Here is a 20024-nt window from a genome sequence, read left to right as displayed (position 1 = left end):
AGCAGGCAGACCATTCCATAGTTTTAGGGGCCCTATAACTAAAAGCTTGACCTCCCACTGTTGTTTTATTAACATTTGGAATCCTAAGCAGACTGGCATCTTGAGATCTTAACTTATGCTCTGGTTTATAAGTCATGATAAGTTCAGACAAGTAAGCCTGGCCATTTAATGCTTTATATGTTAAAAGGAGGATTTTGAAATCTTCCCTAAACTTAACTGGGAGCCAGTGTAAGGATTTAAGAACTGGAGGTGATGTGTTTTGTATTTTCTTATTCTTGTAATAATTCTTACAGCAGTGTTTTGAATTAGCTGAAAGCTGTATAAACATCAATTTGAGCACAAAACATCAACGGAAAATATAAGCCTAAAACTGACTGAATATGTCTTCTTTGAGTTTTGATAAAAGAAAACACGTTTTCTGTGTTTCTGATGCATGTTTGTGACAACAGATTGGATTTGGAAATAATCATTTCATTGCATATTTCTGGTACTATTTTTCTTGAGGTAAGGATATATATTCTGTTCACTTGTGCGTGTTTGCACATAAATATGGAAGTGAATTTAAACAAAACCAAACATGTGGCATTTGATATGATTAGGAGCAAACCACTCCAAGGTTAGTGGAAGACCAAAAATGCTGGCATAGCATGCACAGCTGTCTTCCTTTAAAATGGCTGAATCTCATAATATTGGATGGTTTTTTGTTCAAAATTATATATATAAGCTATTTTACAATGGGTGTGTAATCATAAGATGAGGTTCAATACTCAACAAATATTTTATCTTAAGAAATGGATGTACTGTATTCAGTAATTTTCAAAGCTTTTGTTTTCCATCTTTACCAGTGCCCCATTAACTTCAGTTTAACACGCCAGTGCGGGCGACATATTCTTTAAAATTTATACAAAATGCATGACTTTGGAACACAATTTTAAATGGCAATTGCATAGATGCCATGTTTGTGAAGAAATAACATTGACTTGAAAAATACCAGACTTGTCCATTAATATGTGTGTGTCTGAAAGAAAACACACAGGGGCTGAGTGAGTCAGAGTGGAACTGTATTAGAAAAGCACAGCGCGTACAGGGAGTCTACATACAATTATCTATGTCTTCAATTATCAGACGTATGTCTTATAATTCACATTTCTTACCACAGCTGGATTGTGGTGGTCTTCATAAGTGTCTGTTTTCCAGATTAGTTCCTTCCTGGCTACTGCTGTAAACTAACAGAGGAACATACATAATTAACCAGAGGATAATGTACTAAAAATTAAACCCTGACAAGTAAATGAGTTTAGCAAAGATATCCTGTGAGGGAGGTCATGTTGACATTTAGCTAAAGTGCAGCTTTCTTGTTTTTAAATTTTTGTCCAGGCCCCTTAGTTGTATTTATCTCTTGAGATGAATTCATCTTACTTTCATGAAACATGGCCCTTTTATAGTATGTGTGGGGTCTTCATGTCAGTGCTTTATGGGTTATTTTATATGACTTTAAAGGTATTTAGAGCAATTTCTGTTACTGAACCACAATAGATAGATAGATAGATAGATATGAAAGGCACTATATTAGATAAATATGAAAGGCACTATATTAGATAGATAGATAATTCTTTACATTTATATAGCACTTTTCTGACTACTCAAAGCGCTCTCCACACAGGGAGGACCCGGGAAGTGAACCCACAATCTCCTTACTACAAAGCAGCAGCACTACCACTGCACCACCTGTGAGGATAGATAGATAGATAGATAGATAGATAGATAGATAGATAGATAGATAGATAGATAGATAGATAGATAGATAGATAGATAGATAGATAGATAGATAGATAGATAGATAGATAGATAGATAGGCACTATATTAGATAGATAGATAGATAGATAGATAGATAGATAGATAGATAGATAGATAGATAGATAGATAGATAGATAGATAGATAGATAGATAGATAGATAGATAGATAGATAGATAGGCATGAAAGGCACTATATTAGATAGATAGATAGATAGATAGATAGATAGATAGATAGATAGATAGATAGATAGATAGATAGATAGATAGATAGATAGATAGATAGATAGATAGATAGATAGATAGATAGATAGATAGATAGATAGATAGATCAACTGTCTGGAATATCACTTAGAAGAAAGAATGCACTGGTGAGCTCAGTAATCACAATGGAACTGGTGGGCCAAGGAAGACCCCCACTGCTGATGACAGAAGAATCCTCACTATGGTAAAGAAAAAGCCCCAAATGCCTGTCTTCAGGAGGCACATGTGTGTGTGTCTGTGTGTCAGAGTCCACCATCTGCAGAAGACTTCATGAACAGAAAAATAGAGACCACTCTGCAAGAAATCCCCTAGTTAGTCACACAAACAGGATGGCCAGATTACAGTTTGTGAGAAATTACTTAAAAGAGCCTGCAGAATTCTAGGAAAAGGTCTTATGGACAGACGAGATAAAGATGAACCTGATCAGAGCGATGACAAAAGCAAAGTGTGTAGACCAAAAGGAACAGCCCAAGATCCAAAGCAGACCACCTCATCTGTTACACGTGATGCTAGAAGAGTTATGGTTTTTGCACGTATGGCTGCCACAGGTCCTGGCACACTTCTCTTCACTGATGATGGAACTGCTGACTGCAGTGACACAATGAACTCTGAGGTGTAGAGAAACATCTGATCTGCTCAAGTTCCAGTAAATGTCTCCAAACTCATTGGACGGTGCTTCATTGTACCCAAACCTACTGCTGAGACAACACAGGAATTTGTCAAAGGTAAAAAATGGAAAATTGTTGAATGGCTAAACCAGTCACCTGATTTAAATCCAGTTGAGCAGGCCTTCCATATGCTGAAGAGGAAATATAAGGGGACAAGCAGGAGCTGAAGATGACATCACCACCTCAGACGCTCAGCACCTGGTGATGTCTATGAATGACAAAGGACTAAATATGTCAGCTTTAATAGACCTGCCATTGCCATAAACATTATGGTGCCCTAAAATGGGGGGACCATTTAAAAAAAGAGTTGTGTGAATGAAATGAGCGCAAATTCTGCAGTGTGCACTTCAATCACAATGTCTGAATTGTTTGATTTGTAATTTTGAACTGTGGAGCAAAGAGGTAAACCAAAGAGAAAGGGGTCTTTGCCCCAAACATAATGGTGGGCACTGTATGAAATAACATTTCAATGGATTGTTCTACTTCTTCATGATATTCTCTTCATTTCCATTTGTGCTCCCTCAAGTTTTGAAGTCTCCATCTTTAGCTGCTCTGTCACATTAAATTCCCTGCAGGGTGTCACATCACACAGGCTGGATTCTCATTTGAGACATCTGAATGCACTAAGGTGTCACTTACATAAGTAAAGTCATTCGGGCCACAATAACAAAGACACACACCTTTGTTCTTTTATTTGCTTTTTTATTTTGCAATAGTGAAAGATCATAATTGTACAATTAAAAGACTAAATAATTCAAATGAAAGAATAAAATCACAAATGATCTGGTAGAGCTGGACAAGATGTTTATTTTTTTTAATGTTTAAAAGGTGCAAGTTATTTTAGGTTTGTTCAATAATTGGCACCATAATTTTACATTTAAACAACCGATTGATTAAATGACAATAAACGAAGCCTGGATTAGCTCTGTGGATTTTTGTTTCTCACCATCACAAGAATGACTTCTATGAAAAGAAAACAAAATGCCGTCTTCATTCTCGTACATAAATCCGAGTGCAGATCACATCATCAGCGCCGAAGGTCTGCAACAAGAAGAAAAGACGAGGATGGTAAGTGACGTGTCAAGTCAGGCACAATCCATGGCTGACAAACTCTCACATCATTAAAAACTCCGGGATGATGTGTTTTAGCCTGTAAAAGACAGAAAGCGCTCCTTTTTCTTCTTGCTACTGTGTCCTTTTGTTATGTATACAGAGTACAGTGACATTCTCACTTGTTATAGCAGCCATGACCCTTCCTGTCAGACTCCACAGGGGCTTGGTGGCTGTCATTAACACATAGAAGACGATTACCAATGCTGTAAAGTGTCTTTCTCGCTGTGTCTTCTCAGGCCAGTTAGGACTTGAAGGAATTCCCAGGAAATGTCAGTCTGGGTGACTGTCAAAGTCACGTCCAAATAAAGTCAAGCAGAAATGATAGAGACGCTAAGCAGAGGCTGCCCACTGTAAAGCTAAAAAAGAAAAAACTCAACCAGGGACACACACAGCGGTGGTTACTCTGACTGCTAAAATGGAGGAACTCTGCTGGGAAACGAACTAATGGTGTCCTTGAGGCACAGAGGACCGTTCGCAGCTTTGTTAGGTCATGAAGACCTTCATTTCTTCAGAAATCTTTAACTAAAAGATAATTCTGTGTAATGGAGCATTTATAGACGTTTGCATCAGGCTTTGTTTAGACAAATTATCCATTCATAATTGAATGTCAGGTGTACAGCTTTGGTGGGGTGTAGGTGGGATTTGAATGTTTGGGAGTTTAGAAGCTTCATAAATTAGAATAGCAACTTGCGTAACTTGTCTTCATATAGTAGTTAAACAGATTTTAATTTCTATTTTCTCCTTGATTTGCTGGCATGTCTAAAATATTTTTTAAGTTATTTACCCCCATATAGTTTACATTGATGCCTGAAAAAAAATAATTTCATGTGTGATGGACGGCCAGATGCCTCCTTAATGGAAGGACTCGGATAGTAGACAGGCACAGAGCACTACCTTGTCCAGAGTGGTAGAATGCAGCTCCCTGGGTTGTAGCTGTGCCTTGGATTCCCACAGAGCTACACAGGAATTGGAGTTTGGCACAGCCCTTTTGGGTTCCATGGGTGCCACCCGGGGGTGCTGCAGGAGCATCGGAGTCCTACTACATTGGGCTTCCACCACACCTGGGAGTACTCATGCTGATGGGCCACCTGGAGTGCTCCTGGGTGTAGCAATAAAGGGACCGCCTCACTTCACTCGGAGAACCAGAGTTGGGAGGGAGAGGACAACACTTGCCAGAGGAGGAGTGGAGGTGGAAAGACAAGGAGAAGCCCAAGAAGACAAAGGGCTCTGTGTATTGCAGTGCTTTATTGTTCTGTGCAGAACAGGAGGGAATGACTGAAAAACGTTTCCCACTAAATAAAGTCTGTGCATTACTGGACCCGTGCCTGGTGTCTGTCTGTGTCGGGTATGGAGAGCTGGTACGACCCCTGGTGGTCATTGGTTATAATAATGTATCTGGTAGGGCGAGGAGTCCAATACTGGAAAACAGGAAACATTCCAATGTGTCCTTGGAAAGGATCTCATGTTTCTCGTTTTGCATAATGTCAAGTCATCAAGTTGTATGCTTTTGAGTTGAAGTCCCCTTTCAAGTCAAGTCAAGTCAAGTTGGGGAGCATGCACTGGTACAATGTGTTGCCACACCCACTACACAACAAAATAACTTGGGATACTGGTTGGCAACCCCCCAGGCAGACAAGCGGTCCAGTCCCACCCTCCAGAAGTGACCCTCTATCTGCCGCAGCCAGGTGTTACGTGGGCATCCCCTTGGCCTGGTCCAGCCACTCGGGTCCTCAACAATGAGGATCTTACGAGCTGGATCATCCTCTGAGAATCGTGCCACATGGCCATAGTGCCATAACTGATGCTCCCTCACAATGCAGGTAATGTGCTTCATTCAGGACTCCGTGAACAACTGCTTATTCATCACAAAGTCAAACCAGTGGTACCCAAGGATTTTCCGAAGAGACACAGTACCAAACGAGTCCAGTCTTCGCCTCAGGTCACTGGATAGCGTCCATGTCTTGCAACCATAGAGCAAGACAAGAAGCACCAGGACTCTAAAGACTTGGAACTTCGTCCTTTTGCTTAGATATCGGGAGCGCCACACACCCCTTTCCAGCGACCTCATGACCCCCCCATGCTCTCCCAATCTGTCTACTGACTTCATAGGAAGAGTCACCAGAGACATGAATGTCACTGCCCAGGTAAGTAAACCTCTCAATGAGGTCAACACTCTCTCCGCAAACAGACACACTGCTGATGGCTGTGCCCAAGAGGTCATTGAAGGCCTGGATCTTGGTTTTTATCAGGACACTCCCAAGCCCAGACACTCAGACGCCTCGCCCTTTCCTAGAGTGGAAAATTTTCCATTTTTTTTTAATAATTTGCTCAAATGAACCAGGATGAACGGAATTTACAGGAGTCTTTAAAGCAATTTAATTACTGAGGCAATTCACATTGGAAGTATTTCTCTTTCAAACATTCTTTCTGTATTGCACTAGTAATTTATAACCTTAAGGCAATTGTTTCAATTAAATTATAACCTGAGAATGGAAAATGAGTTTGGACCAGAAGCTGTTTCAATTAGTTTCTAACCTAAAAACAGAAAATAAATATGGATCAAAAACTCTTCCAGTTAGATTGTAACCTGAGAACAGAAATCAAGTACGGACCAGAAGCTGTTTCAATTATTTAATAACCTGAGAAAAGACGGTAAGTATGGATCAAAAGCTGTTTCAATTACTTTATAACTTGGAAATAAAAAATAAGTAAGAAGATCAAAGACTTTAAGCAGAGTCATCCATCATAAGGACAGCCAGCCAATCAGAAGGGTCCAATGTCACGTGCCCCGGAACCCCACATGTGCTTTTTAACATAAATATGTCTCAACCTAGAGACCAAAAAAGAGACAATGACATAAGGGGGCAAAGACGTAAGAAGTGACATCAGAGATCAAGACATGTGTGGCCATTTCATCTGGTTGTTGTAGAACGTAACCTGTGAATGACACGGATCGCTAAATCAAAATGCCAGCATGGACAACATCCACTTCTGACATTGCTAATTTTTCAATAAGCTTTTCTAAGACTACAGTTACTTTTTATTATAACTTCTTCAATTAGGTATTTCTTATACTTTAGTAAATGCCATGTTGCTTTAACGTTTCTATACTTTGTCTTTATATCTTAAGTGAATGAAGTAAATATAAGGCCACCTTGTCTGGAAAGATGGCCACTTTCTTGCCTACAGGCTTATCAAACCCGAAAGGTTGCTCCTTGATATTTAGAACAAATACGATAGAAATAGGACACTGTTGGTTACAAAGCATCCCTACAGCCAAAGTGATCGAGCCTTCTTGGGTCACAAATACATCCGTATGTTTGTTAGACCCTATGTAGAGCATTAAGAGTGACAGACATATATGTGGAGGGCGTCCTAAGTGGAATATTGCAGGGTAACTGGTAACTGGCATCACCTGACCCGTTGTCAAGTTAAGACCTCCATGTGCATGTGTGTGTTAATCTTTGAGTGCGGCAGTAGATGGTAAATTACCTGGTAGGTCTCACAAATTTCACAATAATACAGTCTCCCTCATCTCCTCCAGAGTTGCCAGGTCCACGTTTTTCTCACCCAATTGGGTTGCTTTCAAAAGCTAGTTGCAGGATGTTTTTAGCAGTTGTGGGCTGTTTTTTGGACTGGTCTCTGATTTTTGTTGCTTTAATTTTGGCTGCAGGAAATATTTATTACATTTTCGGCTTTCAACTGAAAATCAGCACTACAAATGCCTACTGCAATGTAGCAGAGAAAACTAAAGAACCCTGTCATGATTATCTACTGGAACTCCTAAGGGAACTGCGTCAGAGACTGCCAACAAATGTGCAACAGTTGGAGTCGTTGGCTGATCTGTCATCTTCTGTCATCCTTGGACTACAGAAACCACAACTGTCAAAGTTGTCATTTTTGTCTTTTTACACAGGCAATTTGGGCGATCTAGAACTGCAGTGGATGTGAATCGGAATAGTGTCATGGCCACAATTCAGCGATAACAACGATGAGGAATTTTGGATAACTGTTGCAAATCACAAGGATGTTTCAGGGGATTTTGACTTTTTACAGCTTGGACATTTCACCTTAAGTTTGCTGGTGATGCCTTTCAGTAATGAAGCAGTGGAAAGAACTTTCTCACAAAAGAATCTGATTAAAACAAAACAGAGAAACAGGATGCGGCAAGGCATGCTGGAAGCTTTGTTACACATTAGAAGCTACATGAGGCACAGAGGGTTCTGTGGTAATGGATTTATTCCAATGACAGCTATGCCGGCTAAATTCAACGCAACCATTTATTCCACTGATGAGCAAGACGATGACGTTCTACTGGAGGAATATTTTGTTGCTAAAGATTTATAAGGTTAGTTTTTGACATTTTATAGTTGAGTAATGCTTTTTTTGATCTATTTTACTGTTGGAAGTTTGAGGGCAGCCCTTGGGCTGTTTTTAGGCTACTTTTTCTAGACAAATGGGCTGGATTTGAGAAAAGTGTCTGTCAACCCTGATCCCCTCATTCATTGCTCAAGAATCTATGATCCCGTGTGAAGGAGCTTCCTGTTTGTGGACTACTTTGATAATCCAGGTGTTAAAATTAGTTTTTTTCTTTTATTTTTTCCTGCCATCTCTATAGTTGTTGGTTACATATCTTAGATGGATTTTGGGGTCTGGAACCTAAGAAATGTGAATTTCACTTTGATTTTGTAAAATTTGCAACAGTTAATAAGTTGAAGTTTTATAAAGTATTATTGGGACAGCATTTTGTTTATTTATTGAACCCTGGGTTTTTGATGACTTGGTCGTTGCCACTGTATTCCATCCCAACAGCTCCCGGAAGTGCACAGCACATGACAGAGTGTACAACAGACAAGAATGGAGGAGGCTGGTCTAATTAAGCTTTTGAAGAAGAAGAAGAAGAATCAGGATCACGTTATGGTTAAAAGAAAACCCACTTTCTAAGATTGCTATGCTTACCTCTGGTACCAACATTTCCTCAGGCCATATTTTTAACAGTAAGATTGAAATGAAACTCTGCTGCCTAATGTGTCTCATCATGTCCCAATAGAGACCAAAAGAGAGGACACTGGGGTAGGTCCACTTTCCTCCATCTATAGTGCAAATATTTCAGTCACAACACCAGTCAAACGTGATGCTGAATTCCTAACCACCAGCGGGCCATCTGTGCTCCTACATTTGTAAAAGTAAATTGGTTAGTCCTGGGTTAGGACAGCAAGAGGATTGTTTTCCACAGTTGAAACTACTGAAAACACAAATTTCTTGCTTCCTAATTCTTTCTATCTCTAGGCACTAAACCATGCATTCTTTATTGTGTGACAAATTGTGGCCTATCCTCAGTCCTGGAGATGATATCCTCCATCTTTGGTTGGATTTTTTATGCTTCCTGGCCTTTGTCTGTAAATCTTTTTGGCTCATCACCCAAATCTCACATGTACCTAATCTTTCATTTTCATGATCTGTGGAAAAGAGGGGAAACTAATTTATCTCACAGTATTTGAATGCCAGTTTCACTCCAAAGGAGTGTGGCTATTGGTGGGTGGGGGTTGTATGGTGGTCATCCAATGACAAATCAATAAAAATACATTTTCAGGTTTGTTGTTATTTAATTGCCTTTCCTATGCCCAGAATGCCTTGCCAACCCCCGAATGCATCCATTAGGTGGTTCATAGTTTGAAAGCTTCAAGAAGAAAGGTTAGATGGGAAAAAGGAAAATACTAGAATTGGATTGGTGAAATATGCCGAAGCATCTTTTACAACAAATATGATGTATTCGCAGATGACCTTGTTTGCCGAATACTGTATTTTCCTGTAAATTTGCCTTATCAGCTTAGGCAATATTTTTTTTCCCAGTACCCCAGAATACTTTACAAGGTCAACGTGAAATCACAGAGCTTTAGCAATCCTTGTGCAGAAGTTTCCTGCTTTCGTGCTGTATGATCATTGTGGTGCTACTTCAGTCACCAATAATTCCTACTGCAGCCTTCCACCATGCATGCATTTAAAAACAAAACAAAACAAAAAACTTACAATGTTTTCATTTGAGGGGTACATTAGCTGACCATAATGAAAACATTAGGAGTACTGCCACTGGACATATAATACCTATTCCTGTGCCACGCAGAGCCGCATGTCTAACTGGACTACATAATTAGCCATGTGCCGAACTACAAGTTGAAAATGAGCCTTAAAGGAGCCCTCTACTCCCCCTCCCCAAGAAAGAAAACACATGAGACCCTGTAAAATAATAATATTAATAATAATACTTACAATGTGTTACTATCTTCTCAATGGAAAAAAAATGTGCAAAGAATCTGCACAGATAAATGGGGAACCAAAAAGACGTGCAGTTACAGCCATGCTACGACTGCAAACAATGGAATGAGCCTCCTCTTAATTGCACAGGCAATTGTGGTGGCGCAAGTCAAAGTTATTTCTTCACAAACATTGTATATGTGTATTTGCCACTTGAAACTATTTTAAAGTTAAATGTTTTCTAGATGGAGATGGACGATACCTCCCCTGGGCCACGAGAGGGCAGCCGCCCGGGTCTGCTTGTGGGCCACTGGACCGGAGCTGGGACGCTCATCCCTACCGGGGGACGTGGCCACCGCCAGGGGGGCGCCCAGACGGTTATGGAGTCCTGGATGGCAGCACTTCCGCCACACCAGGAAGTGCTGCTAGAAGAATTCCCAGGGGCACCCGGAGTGCTTACGGGGGCTCACCTTGACACTTCCGTCACACCAGGAAGTGTCGTCAGGGGGAGCACCTGGAGCTCATCCGGGTCAGTATAAAAGGGGCCGCCTCCCTCCAGTAGACAAGCCAGAGTTGGGAGGAAGGAGACAAAGCTTGTGAGGAGGGGAAAGGAGGTCAAAAGAGAAAGAAGAAGAAAGAGTTGGTGGAGGAAGGTATTGTGGTGCTTTGGAGAAAATAAAGAAGTGTTTTGGACATTCTGGTGTCTGTCTGTCTGTGTCCGGGGGTATGCTTTCCACACTATATATTTGTAAAAAATAAATAATAGTCCTGGCATTTTATAATGGAACCTATGGGGTATGGAGCATCACCAAAAATAAAAGAAACTTACTTAATACATTCACTTTGAAATTGCAAAAGTTTCAATATAAGAAAACATTGCTTTTGTGTTTCTGGCGTATGTTTGTGACAAAAAAAATGGATCTGCAAATAATCTTTTTATCACATACTCCTTGTACTATTACTCTCGCTGTAAAGATACATTTTCTAATCGCTCTTGTGTTAGAAATATTCTTCCAGAGAGGAATTCTTACATAAATCCGGAAGTAAGCCAACATGATATCAAGCTGTGACACAAACAGTTTGGTGTGGTTTTGTCTTTCAAGAGGAGACCAGGCCACAGGAATGAAAGGTTGTTCCAGAGGGAGACAAACATTGATGTAGGGTGAGCAGCTGGTCTTACTTTAAAATGGCTGAATTTCATAATATTGGTGCTCTTTTAATGATAATAATAATTCTTTACATTTGTACGCTCTTCTTACTACTCAAAGCACTTTCATAATGAGTGGGGAGCCACTTCAACCACCACTAATGTGTAGCACCAACGTGGATGATGCAACGGCAGCCATTTTTGCACCAGTACACTTGCCACACATTAGCTGTTAGGAGGTGAAGTGGTGAGAAGAACCCAATTAGACACAGGGGATGATTACGGTACCAGAATGACTAGGCCGTGGTGGTCAGTTTAGCCAGGACATTGGAACACACACTGCTCTTTACAAAGGATGACCATAGAAAGTCAGAACCTTGGTTTTACATCTCATCCGAAGGACAGTGACATTTTTACAGCACAGTGTCCCCATCGCTGCACTGGGGCTTTGGAATCTCACACAGTCCCAAGTGTAAGCCCCTGCTACTGGTTTAACCAACATCTCTTCCAGCAGCAACCCAAGCTTTTCCTAGATGGTGTCCCAAACAAGTACTGGCTGGGCCCAAACATGCTTAGCTTCAGGTGGATGACCTGCTCTATAGTGCATGTGGTATGGCTGCTTTTGATAGAAAAATGACATGAATAAGGTAGTTTACAATTTGTGTAATCTCAAGATCAATACTTGACAACTTTCTCAGCTTGAAAAGATGGATGAATTTAATAAGATTTTAGACTTTTGTTTTCTCCCGTGCCCCATAGCTTCCATTATAAAATGTCAAGACTAGCTATGCATTTTGCAAAATGTATGTAAAACACACAATTTCGCATGGCAAATGCATATATATCATTTTGTGAAGTGTCACACATGTGCGCTTGGGACACAACTTGAAGGTTCATCTAATGGCAATTCCACCCCAAGTCAGGGGTTGGCACTGTTGCCTAATGCTTCTCCTCCTTTCTCTCCTTCAGATCAGACAAGTAGCAGTCCCAGGGACATCACTTACAGGTCATGCTTTCCTGTCCCTGCCCCTTCCAGTCTGGCTTCCTGTTTAGGGGCACCATCACCATCTTGGCTTCAGTCGATGACTTGACTGTTGTCTGAAGAGACCGCCACAGTTTTTGCTATTTTTTTCTATCAGTTATATGGTGTTTGCATTTGAGTTGCCCTAACACTTCATCTTTGTCTTATTCTTACAGAACTTTGACTTGAAACATAGTAAACCTATCTTTTAAGACATCAGAAACAACGTATTAATGGGTTCCAATGAACAGTAAGTAGCTTTTAGTGCACTAAACACCTGAACTGGATTGTTAGCGTTAACCATAGTGAAATCAAAGAAAGATGGGAGCAAAGGACAAATGTCATCATTGAATGGTAATTTTGTACTAGTAGCTATGAGTTGTAAAGCGTTAATCTTATTTGTAAAGTTAGCCTTTAAATTCTGTTAGTCCGCATCAGACGATGCAGGGAATGTAAAAGCCTTTTGAGAAGAAATAACAATAAAAAGCGACAATTCAATTTATTTTCCGTGTTAAGTCTGGAATAATAATTCATTTTACCAAGCCATAAGTTCTGCATACACATTTTTACTTTATCTTGACACCAGATTTACTGAACTCCAAATCTTTTGTAGCTTTACGTGTCTTTGCTTTCATGAATTTGAGGTTATTTGTGAACCAAAGTGGACATTTAGAATGTTTTATAATATTAGATTTAATAGGCCCTTTTCTGTCTGAAACACTTGTCATAAAAGTCAAGGCAACGATTTACATCGATACTTTGAAAAATATTTGAGTTAATGATGAGATTAGAGTTTCACAAGGTTTCTATGACAGGCACTGATGAAACTATCTTCCATGACCGAACAGAAACAAATTTATGTAAAGGTTTGGGAAAATGTACATCGGTTAATTATTGGTACCAGAAAATGGTCGGACAGGCAGTCATCTGAAATAGTTTCAGCAGATACATTAATATTTCTTACAATAATTTAATTGGGTCAAACAGGCACGCTTGAGAACCTCCTGAAGGGCTCATGTAATCCCAACATTAACACCACCGGGCAGGCGGGGGCGCCACTGCTTGGTTTCCACTACAGCATAAAGTTGTCACTAGGAGACAACACCTGACCCCGCCCCCACCAGGCATTGGAGGCACCACCCCTGCAGGGAAGCAGGAAGATATAAACGGAGCGATTACAGTTCAGAGGCGTCATTTGAGCCCAGGAAACAGAGTGATGGAGTGCTTCTCATAGAAACGAATTATATTATACAACAGAATTGTACGATTTACATTCCGCTGCATTGCAAGATCCTTTTTCTTTTGTTTTGTTCATAATTAACCAAGGAATCGCTGGGTTGGCACCCCAACAATTCTTACATTTTGGCCATCTTTCGGTTCACCATCTGAAACATTTTCTTTTTTATGAGTAGGAGAATGAACAACAATATTAGAATAAGACAATAATTAATTAAAATCTGGAATAACTGTGCTAGGCAAAGAAGAAAACTTAAAACCACCTACTAAAATGACACTGTCTGTAGAAAGACATAATGTGGAGATAAAAGAATAAAATTAATGTAAAAGGACAGTGACCACAGGTGGTCAATAAAAAACAATGATCCTCAACAAAACGTGGGCTGGAAAACCAACCACTAAATACTAAAAAGAGGACAACTCCAACTTGGATGGTAACAATTTGAAATTCAAGGATGATCTAAAATCAGCCCAACTTCCTTACCTCACCGCAACACAGGTTGAAGCTGATGAAAGTGACTAAAGCCTGTAGGGGACGCTTCAGTCATAGTGGCAGTGTCACTGAGAGAGAGCCGCACTTCAACAACTGCAAAAATGCCAAAGTTCTCATCTAAAATAATGTCAATAATTGAAACAGCCCTCTTATAGTATTTAGAAGTACCACTGCTAACTTCTGACTCATTGCCTGAAGGGTTAGGCACTAGCCATAGTATTTTTATTAACAGTTACACATGTAACTTTAGTTAGTTTATGGTGTTTTATGTAAGGATTCAAGTTTTATGGTCAGACCCCTTTTTTTGTGGTTGTAATATCATATGGGAAATGAAGTTTACTGTCAGTTTCACAAAGCTGTTTGCAAAAAGGAAGGTTGGCTGTTTCACTCTCCACTAAATATTTTTTTGTGATGTTCCATAAGAAGTGGTGTCATAGAAGACACAGGTTGATTGGCACCCTGGACATGAGGGATGGTTCCTTATCCGACCAGGAAGCCATGATTACCGAAGTACATGGATGGATGGGCATCCTGGCCGGGTTGGTTAGTGGCATCTTTCCTGGTCAGGAGACCATTATGAGGGAAGGACAGAGGGCCTCCTGACGCTTTGCATTCCCCCAGTACACCAGATGGCAGTGTCCTTCTGGTATGGCTCCCTTTTAGACAGCCACAGGGCTGCATGGAAGTTGTAGTTTATCTGGACAAGCCCTGTTGCGGTTCTTGGGGGATGCTAGGGGGAGCTGCTGGGAGTTGCTCCCCTATTACGGAGAGGTTCCACCAGACCCGGAAGTGCTATTAGGTAGCAATCCTGGTGCACCGTAAGTACTCTAGGGTTCATGTTAAAAAGCAGCTAACCACATCATCCAGTAGTCAGAATTGAGAGGAGGTGGACAAGGCTTGCTCAGAGGAGAATGGTGGTGGAAAAGGAAAGAAATGAAACGGAACTGTGACTGAGGTACCAGGTGATAAAAACCAGTAAAAAGTATTTTGTTTGAATAAAAACTTCTTTCCTGGATCCCATGACTGTATGGCATGGTTGTGTCTGGGTGTTTGGGATGCAGCTGCATCACTTACAGGTCGTAGTGGATTTAGAAAGGGATGGATGGATGGATGGATATTTTGAATAAGCAATGGAGTGAGATTCAGGCTGCCTTACTGTCCTTGTCTGATGGCCTGCTATGATATAAATTTCATTGCACTGTGTACACGTGACAATAACTCTGTAAGGAACTGGTGACAATACTTTCTTTTAAAGCAAAACCTTATGTTTTTGAAGAAGCAAACACTATTGTATACCTGCATAAGCGGATAAGCCACGATGAAACAGAATGAACCATAATCCTTTAACACATATAAAGTTGCTGATGAGATTATGGTAAGTAAGTAAGTATATATGGTAAGTGTGGCTTTTCTTTGATTATTCTGCTTTCTGGGTTTTTTGCTTCTGTTTTTGGGATTGCTAATTACTGGATTACAGATCAGACATGTTTGCTTTGGATTACCTTTTTAGAAAAACTCCTTTTGATTAATTGTGTGATTCTTTTTGTGATTTTCAAATAAATATCTTTATTTATAAAGATGATTTATTCAAGTTTTTTTTTATGGTTTCTCTTCCTTGTAGGACATTGTCAAGATTGCTTGGACTCTCTTTCTGTTTTTGAACTTAAAATCCAATTTCCCCATTTTGGGCCGTGTTTAGGCCGGAGCCCGCAGCTAGTAGTTGAGGTGCTGACTGGTTTGGGGTGAAGCTATTTTGGGCAGTGAAGATCCTGGCATGCTTTTGAGGTAATTTTTGGAGGCCTCAACTCCTTTTTATTATGGTACGGACTCCTGTTCATGACAGGTGTAATATTTATTTTCTTTTTAAGTTTAATAACTAATAACATACATAATTAAGACATACTTTTAATTGCATAATTAATATTTCCTTCTTTCTAATTTTATTTTCACTTACATTTATGAAAAGTTTTTTAGAAAGCATGTTAATGTTAAAATAATTACCTAATTATTTCAGAGCATGGTACTTGAGTTACCAAACAAAGAAGGAATGTATTCTTGTGGTTTTAAGCAAACGTCTTAGCCTTGTGTTCAGCCCATTATTTAATTTTTATATCATTTGTCTTAGCAATTATGGTTTCACTTGTCAGTTCTACTGTAGTTCCTTGCCACCGCACCAAAGGAGAGCTCCTCTTGTCCAGCTGGTGCCACTTATTGTCCTGGAGGTCCCCACGATTCACGGCCAGCTTCTTTATGTGAGGATGTGAAATGGAGATGCATGGGACTTATGATGAGTGATGTATCATAAGTGGCTCCTTCATTTTGATTTGAACTCCAATCAGCTGGATCACTACACAAAATTACTTAAAATTATATTTGGCTCAAAGTAACAAAATAATGAATAAATATGAACATAGGTTCTCAGCATCCAACAGTCAATATTCTAATAAATCCTAACCTAAAAATAATTGTGTTCTTGCTACCAAATAATAAGAAAGAAACACAATCTATATTTGTTGCAATAGAAAAACAAATCTGGCTGTCCATGACCACCAGACATAAACAGAAGCTCAATTCAATTAGTTTGAACGGTTAGCCTTACCAAGATCAATTCATCATTTTTCAATTCCCTTGTCCAGAATGTTTTGGGGCCATTTCCATCAATCAGAGTTTGTTTGCAATACATCTTATTTTCCTTTTCCCATGTGGCCAGGCTCTGCAGACAAAAAGAATGACCAGAAGATTCATATTTTATTTTTGTACATTTTACTTACAATTTATCAAATAACAGAAGACACAACAGTCATAGTTCAGCTGGCATAAAATAAAAAAAACATCTATAATTGACGTTGAACATTTACAATACTGTTGGTAGTGAAGGAGGAACATGAAAAGAACACGTTAGGACAGGGGTCATCAAATAGATCTGAAATTCTCACAGAGCAAATACACTTTGGGACAGGCCAAGCTGGGCCACCAAACACTGCATCGCAGAAAAGGTTCTCATATTTTAACAGACACACTCTTTCATTTACACCTGGACATCTTGGTCTAATTCCCCAGGTCAATCACATATAACACGTTAAAGTCAATTCAAACCGGTCAAATTTATATCTACAGAACAGAATGGCTGCTATGGTCATCACATACCCCTCAACCCCGGACACAACCACTCTGACTCCAGTCCCAGGTTCAGGTGTTTTATTTTAAAGTAAAAAACTCTAAAAGAGGCTTCTTCTCTCAAAATTAGCACAAACACAATTTCATCTCCTTCACTATCCTTTGTTACTGCCAGATAAGTTTCATCCTCCTCCTCCTTTCCCAATTCCGACTCCCTGGATGACATGGAAGGCCATTCTGGGACCATTGTCTTCAGGAAGCACTTCCATGTCTGGTGGAACCCAAAAGGGCAACCCTACGTAACCACAACTCCCATGCTGTCCTGGAGGTATCCAAATGGGGATTGGTCAAGAAGGAGGATGCTTCCACCCAGTGTACTGGGAAAAGACATGTAGACGGAAGGCAGTCTGCCACTGTCTCTCACTTCTTTTAGCCTTGTGACTGGAAAAGGGAACGCTACTCATCCTGGTCAGGAAGCTTGACCATTCATACGGTCCATCTGTTATACTGTTGCTGCACTTAGGTAAGACAGTTCAATCGACCCCACACCGGGATGCCAGTCCACATGTTTTTACTATCATGCTGGCATTCTATGCCAGCCACCTTGCCTCACTTCCAGACTATCCATTATACTGGCAAGGGAATGAGGTCCATCTCAGCTGGGTTGTCAGTCTGTCCATGACAAAGGACATAAGAAATCATCAAGCCTATGTTGTTCTGGTGATATTATAAGCCCAGTCATTTAAATTTATATTTTTTCTAATGAAACCATAATGATTGTATCCATTTATTGTAACTTTTACTAGTTAGAAAGGAACTGACATTCAAACTTCTAAGAGTGTTAGTGATATTTTGATTTTCACTCCACTAGTGAAACTATACCTTCATTTCAATCCCAATAAACAGTGCAGTGACAACAAATAACTCACTAGTAAAATTTGCTATTATAAAATCAGCCAGATCCATCCATCCATTTTCCAACCCGCTGAATCCAAACACAGGGTCACGGGGGTCTGCTGGAGCCAGTCCCAGCCAACACAAGGCACAAGGCAGGAACTAATCCTGGGCAGGGCGCCAACCCACCGCAGGACACACATCAAGAACACACACTAGGACCAATTTAGAATCGCCAGTGCATCTAACCTGCATGTCTTTGGACTGTGGGAGGAAACCGGAGCACCCGGAGGAAACACACGAAGACATGGGGAGAACATGCAAATTCCGCAGCGCTACCCACTGTGCCACTGTGCCGCCATCAGCCAGATTATTTATTTAATTAATTGATATTTTATTATACTATTGTTAACTTTAGCTCAGATAAAACAGAGTATGATCGCACCTTTGAGTTCCTCCAACAATATGAATCCTTACCAGATTCAACATTGTCACACACGTGTGATGGGAGGCAGCTTAAGGGCTTGAAATATGGCAACCCCATGCTGGACCAGTCTTACTCCTGTAGACCATTCTTCCTGGGCTTGTCAACATCTCTTCCGGTTCTGGGCCCGATGACATCACTTCCAGTTCTTAGGCCAATGACATCACTTCCAATTCCAGGCTCGATGATGTCACTTCCTCAAGCCATCTTGTTAACAATGAATCAGTTCTTTTTTGGACTCAACTCTGTAAAGACCTGTTGATGATTTTTTGTTCTCTTTTTCCATCCAAATTTTCAAGTATATGGGGTGGCTACCCCAAACATTTTTCTGTGTTCCTCTCTGTTATTTACAACATATTGGGGCAACATGATGTGTCGTATAAGAAGGACTGACCCACAGAGACAGTCAATGGTTAGTGGCTCTTGAAACACTGCTTATTAGGTCTTTTCTGATGAGGACCCAGTCTAACTCTTACTGTTGACCACAGGAGATGCCTGATCCTGGAGAAGTACTTGAAACTCCTCAGGGGAATTGCCATCTTCATGAGCTCTTGTCACTGTGCTCTCCATCTTCTGACTCTTTTACATTTTAACTTGATGCTTTGTTCAGCTGCTTGAGCTCCAATGGCTCTGTTTGACTGCAGATTCTCACCTGCATGATTCCTCCCAGGTCAGAGTCGCTATAGTATTTATAAATGTTTATTCAAATTTTCAGTGCTTTACATGAAATATCCACAACTATCCATATTACTAAACGAGAATGGTAAACCGGATATGGACGCAGGGACATGGGCCGTGGACGCAAAAGACGTAGTGCGCAGGCGCCACACAAAGCCCCCCTCCAAGCAACGGAAAATAAGAAATGAGGCGCCGAGCCCATAGCACACAAAAAAAAGGAGTCAGACGCAGGCGCCACACAAACCCATGGCACACAGCACCACACGAAGCCCATAGCACACGAAACAGGACACACACATAAAAGAGGATTCAGACCCACGACACACAAAGCCCCCCTCCACTAACAGAAATAAGAAATGAGGCAACGCACCCCTAGCACACAAAAAGAAAGGAGTCAGACGCGAGCGCCACACAAAGCCCATTGCACACGAAACGGGACAGACTACGGACATAGCACACGAAACGGGACGTACACAGAAAGGAGGATTCAGACCCACGACACACAAAGCCCCCCTCTATTAACAGAAATAAATAATGAGGCAACGCGCCCCTAGCGCACAAAAACAAGGAGTCACACGCAAGCGCCACATAAAGCCCATAGCACACGAAACGGGACAGACTACGGATTTCACACACTAACATAAATAAGAAATGAAACACAAAGCACCCCTCTACTAACAGAAATAAGAAATGAGGCAACGCGCCCATATCACACAAAAAAGAGGAGTCAGACACACACCCCAAAGTGAAACGGGACAGACTACGGACTCCACACACGGTCACCCATCGAGCCTGAGATTGAGGCTCAAAAACGGAAGAGCAACCAAAAACGAACACACGAGATCATACAAAAACCCCA

The 20024-nt window shown here is 40.6% G+C and overlaps 2 protein-coding genes across 2 annotated transcripts in view; one reads left to right on the top strand and one right to left on the bottom strand.

Annotated features, from left to right (window-relative positions):
• Positions 1 to 20024, top strand: part of ubl7a (ubiquitin-like 7a (bone marrow stromal cell-derived)) — a 1205533-nt gene that overhangs the window by 747243 nt on the left and 438266 nt on the right. The window lies entirely within an intron of this gene.
• The window catches only part of crabp1a (cellular retinoic acid binding protein 1a), a 51780-nt gene continuing 35305 nt past the window's right edge, over positions 3550 to 20024 (bottom strand). Inside the window, exons 3-4 of the mRNA XM_028822897.2 lie at positions 16592 to 16705; positions 3550 to 3768 (exon numbers count right to left, since the gene is read on the bottom strand). Of these exons, the coding sequence (XP_028678730.1) occupies positions 3718 to 3768; positions 16592 to 16705 (165 nt within the window). The 3' untranslated portion in view covers positions 3550 to 3717. The remainder of the gene's footprint in view (positions 3769 to 16591; positions 16706 to 20024) is intronic.

The sequence above is a fragment of the Erpetoichthys calabaricus genome, chromosome 17 (genome assembly GCF_900747795.2).
Source record: "Erpetoichthys calabaricus chromosome 17, fErpCal1.3, whole genome shotgun sequence".
Lineage (NCBI taxonomy): Eukaryota > Metazoa > Chordata > Cladistia > Polypteriformes > Polypteridae > Erpetoichthys > Erpetoichthys calabaricus.
This window is presented reverse-complemented; position numbering and strand designations above follow the sequence as displayed.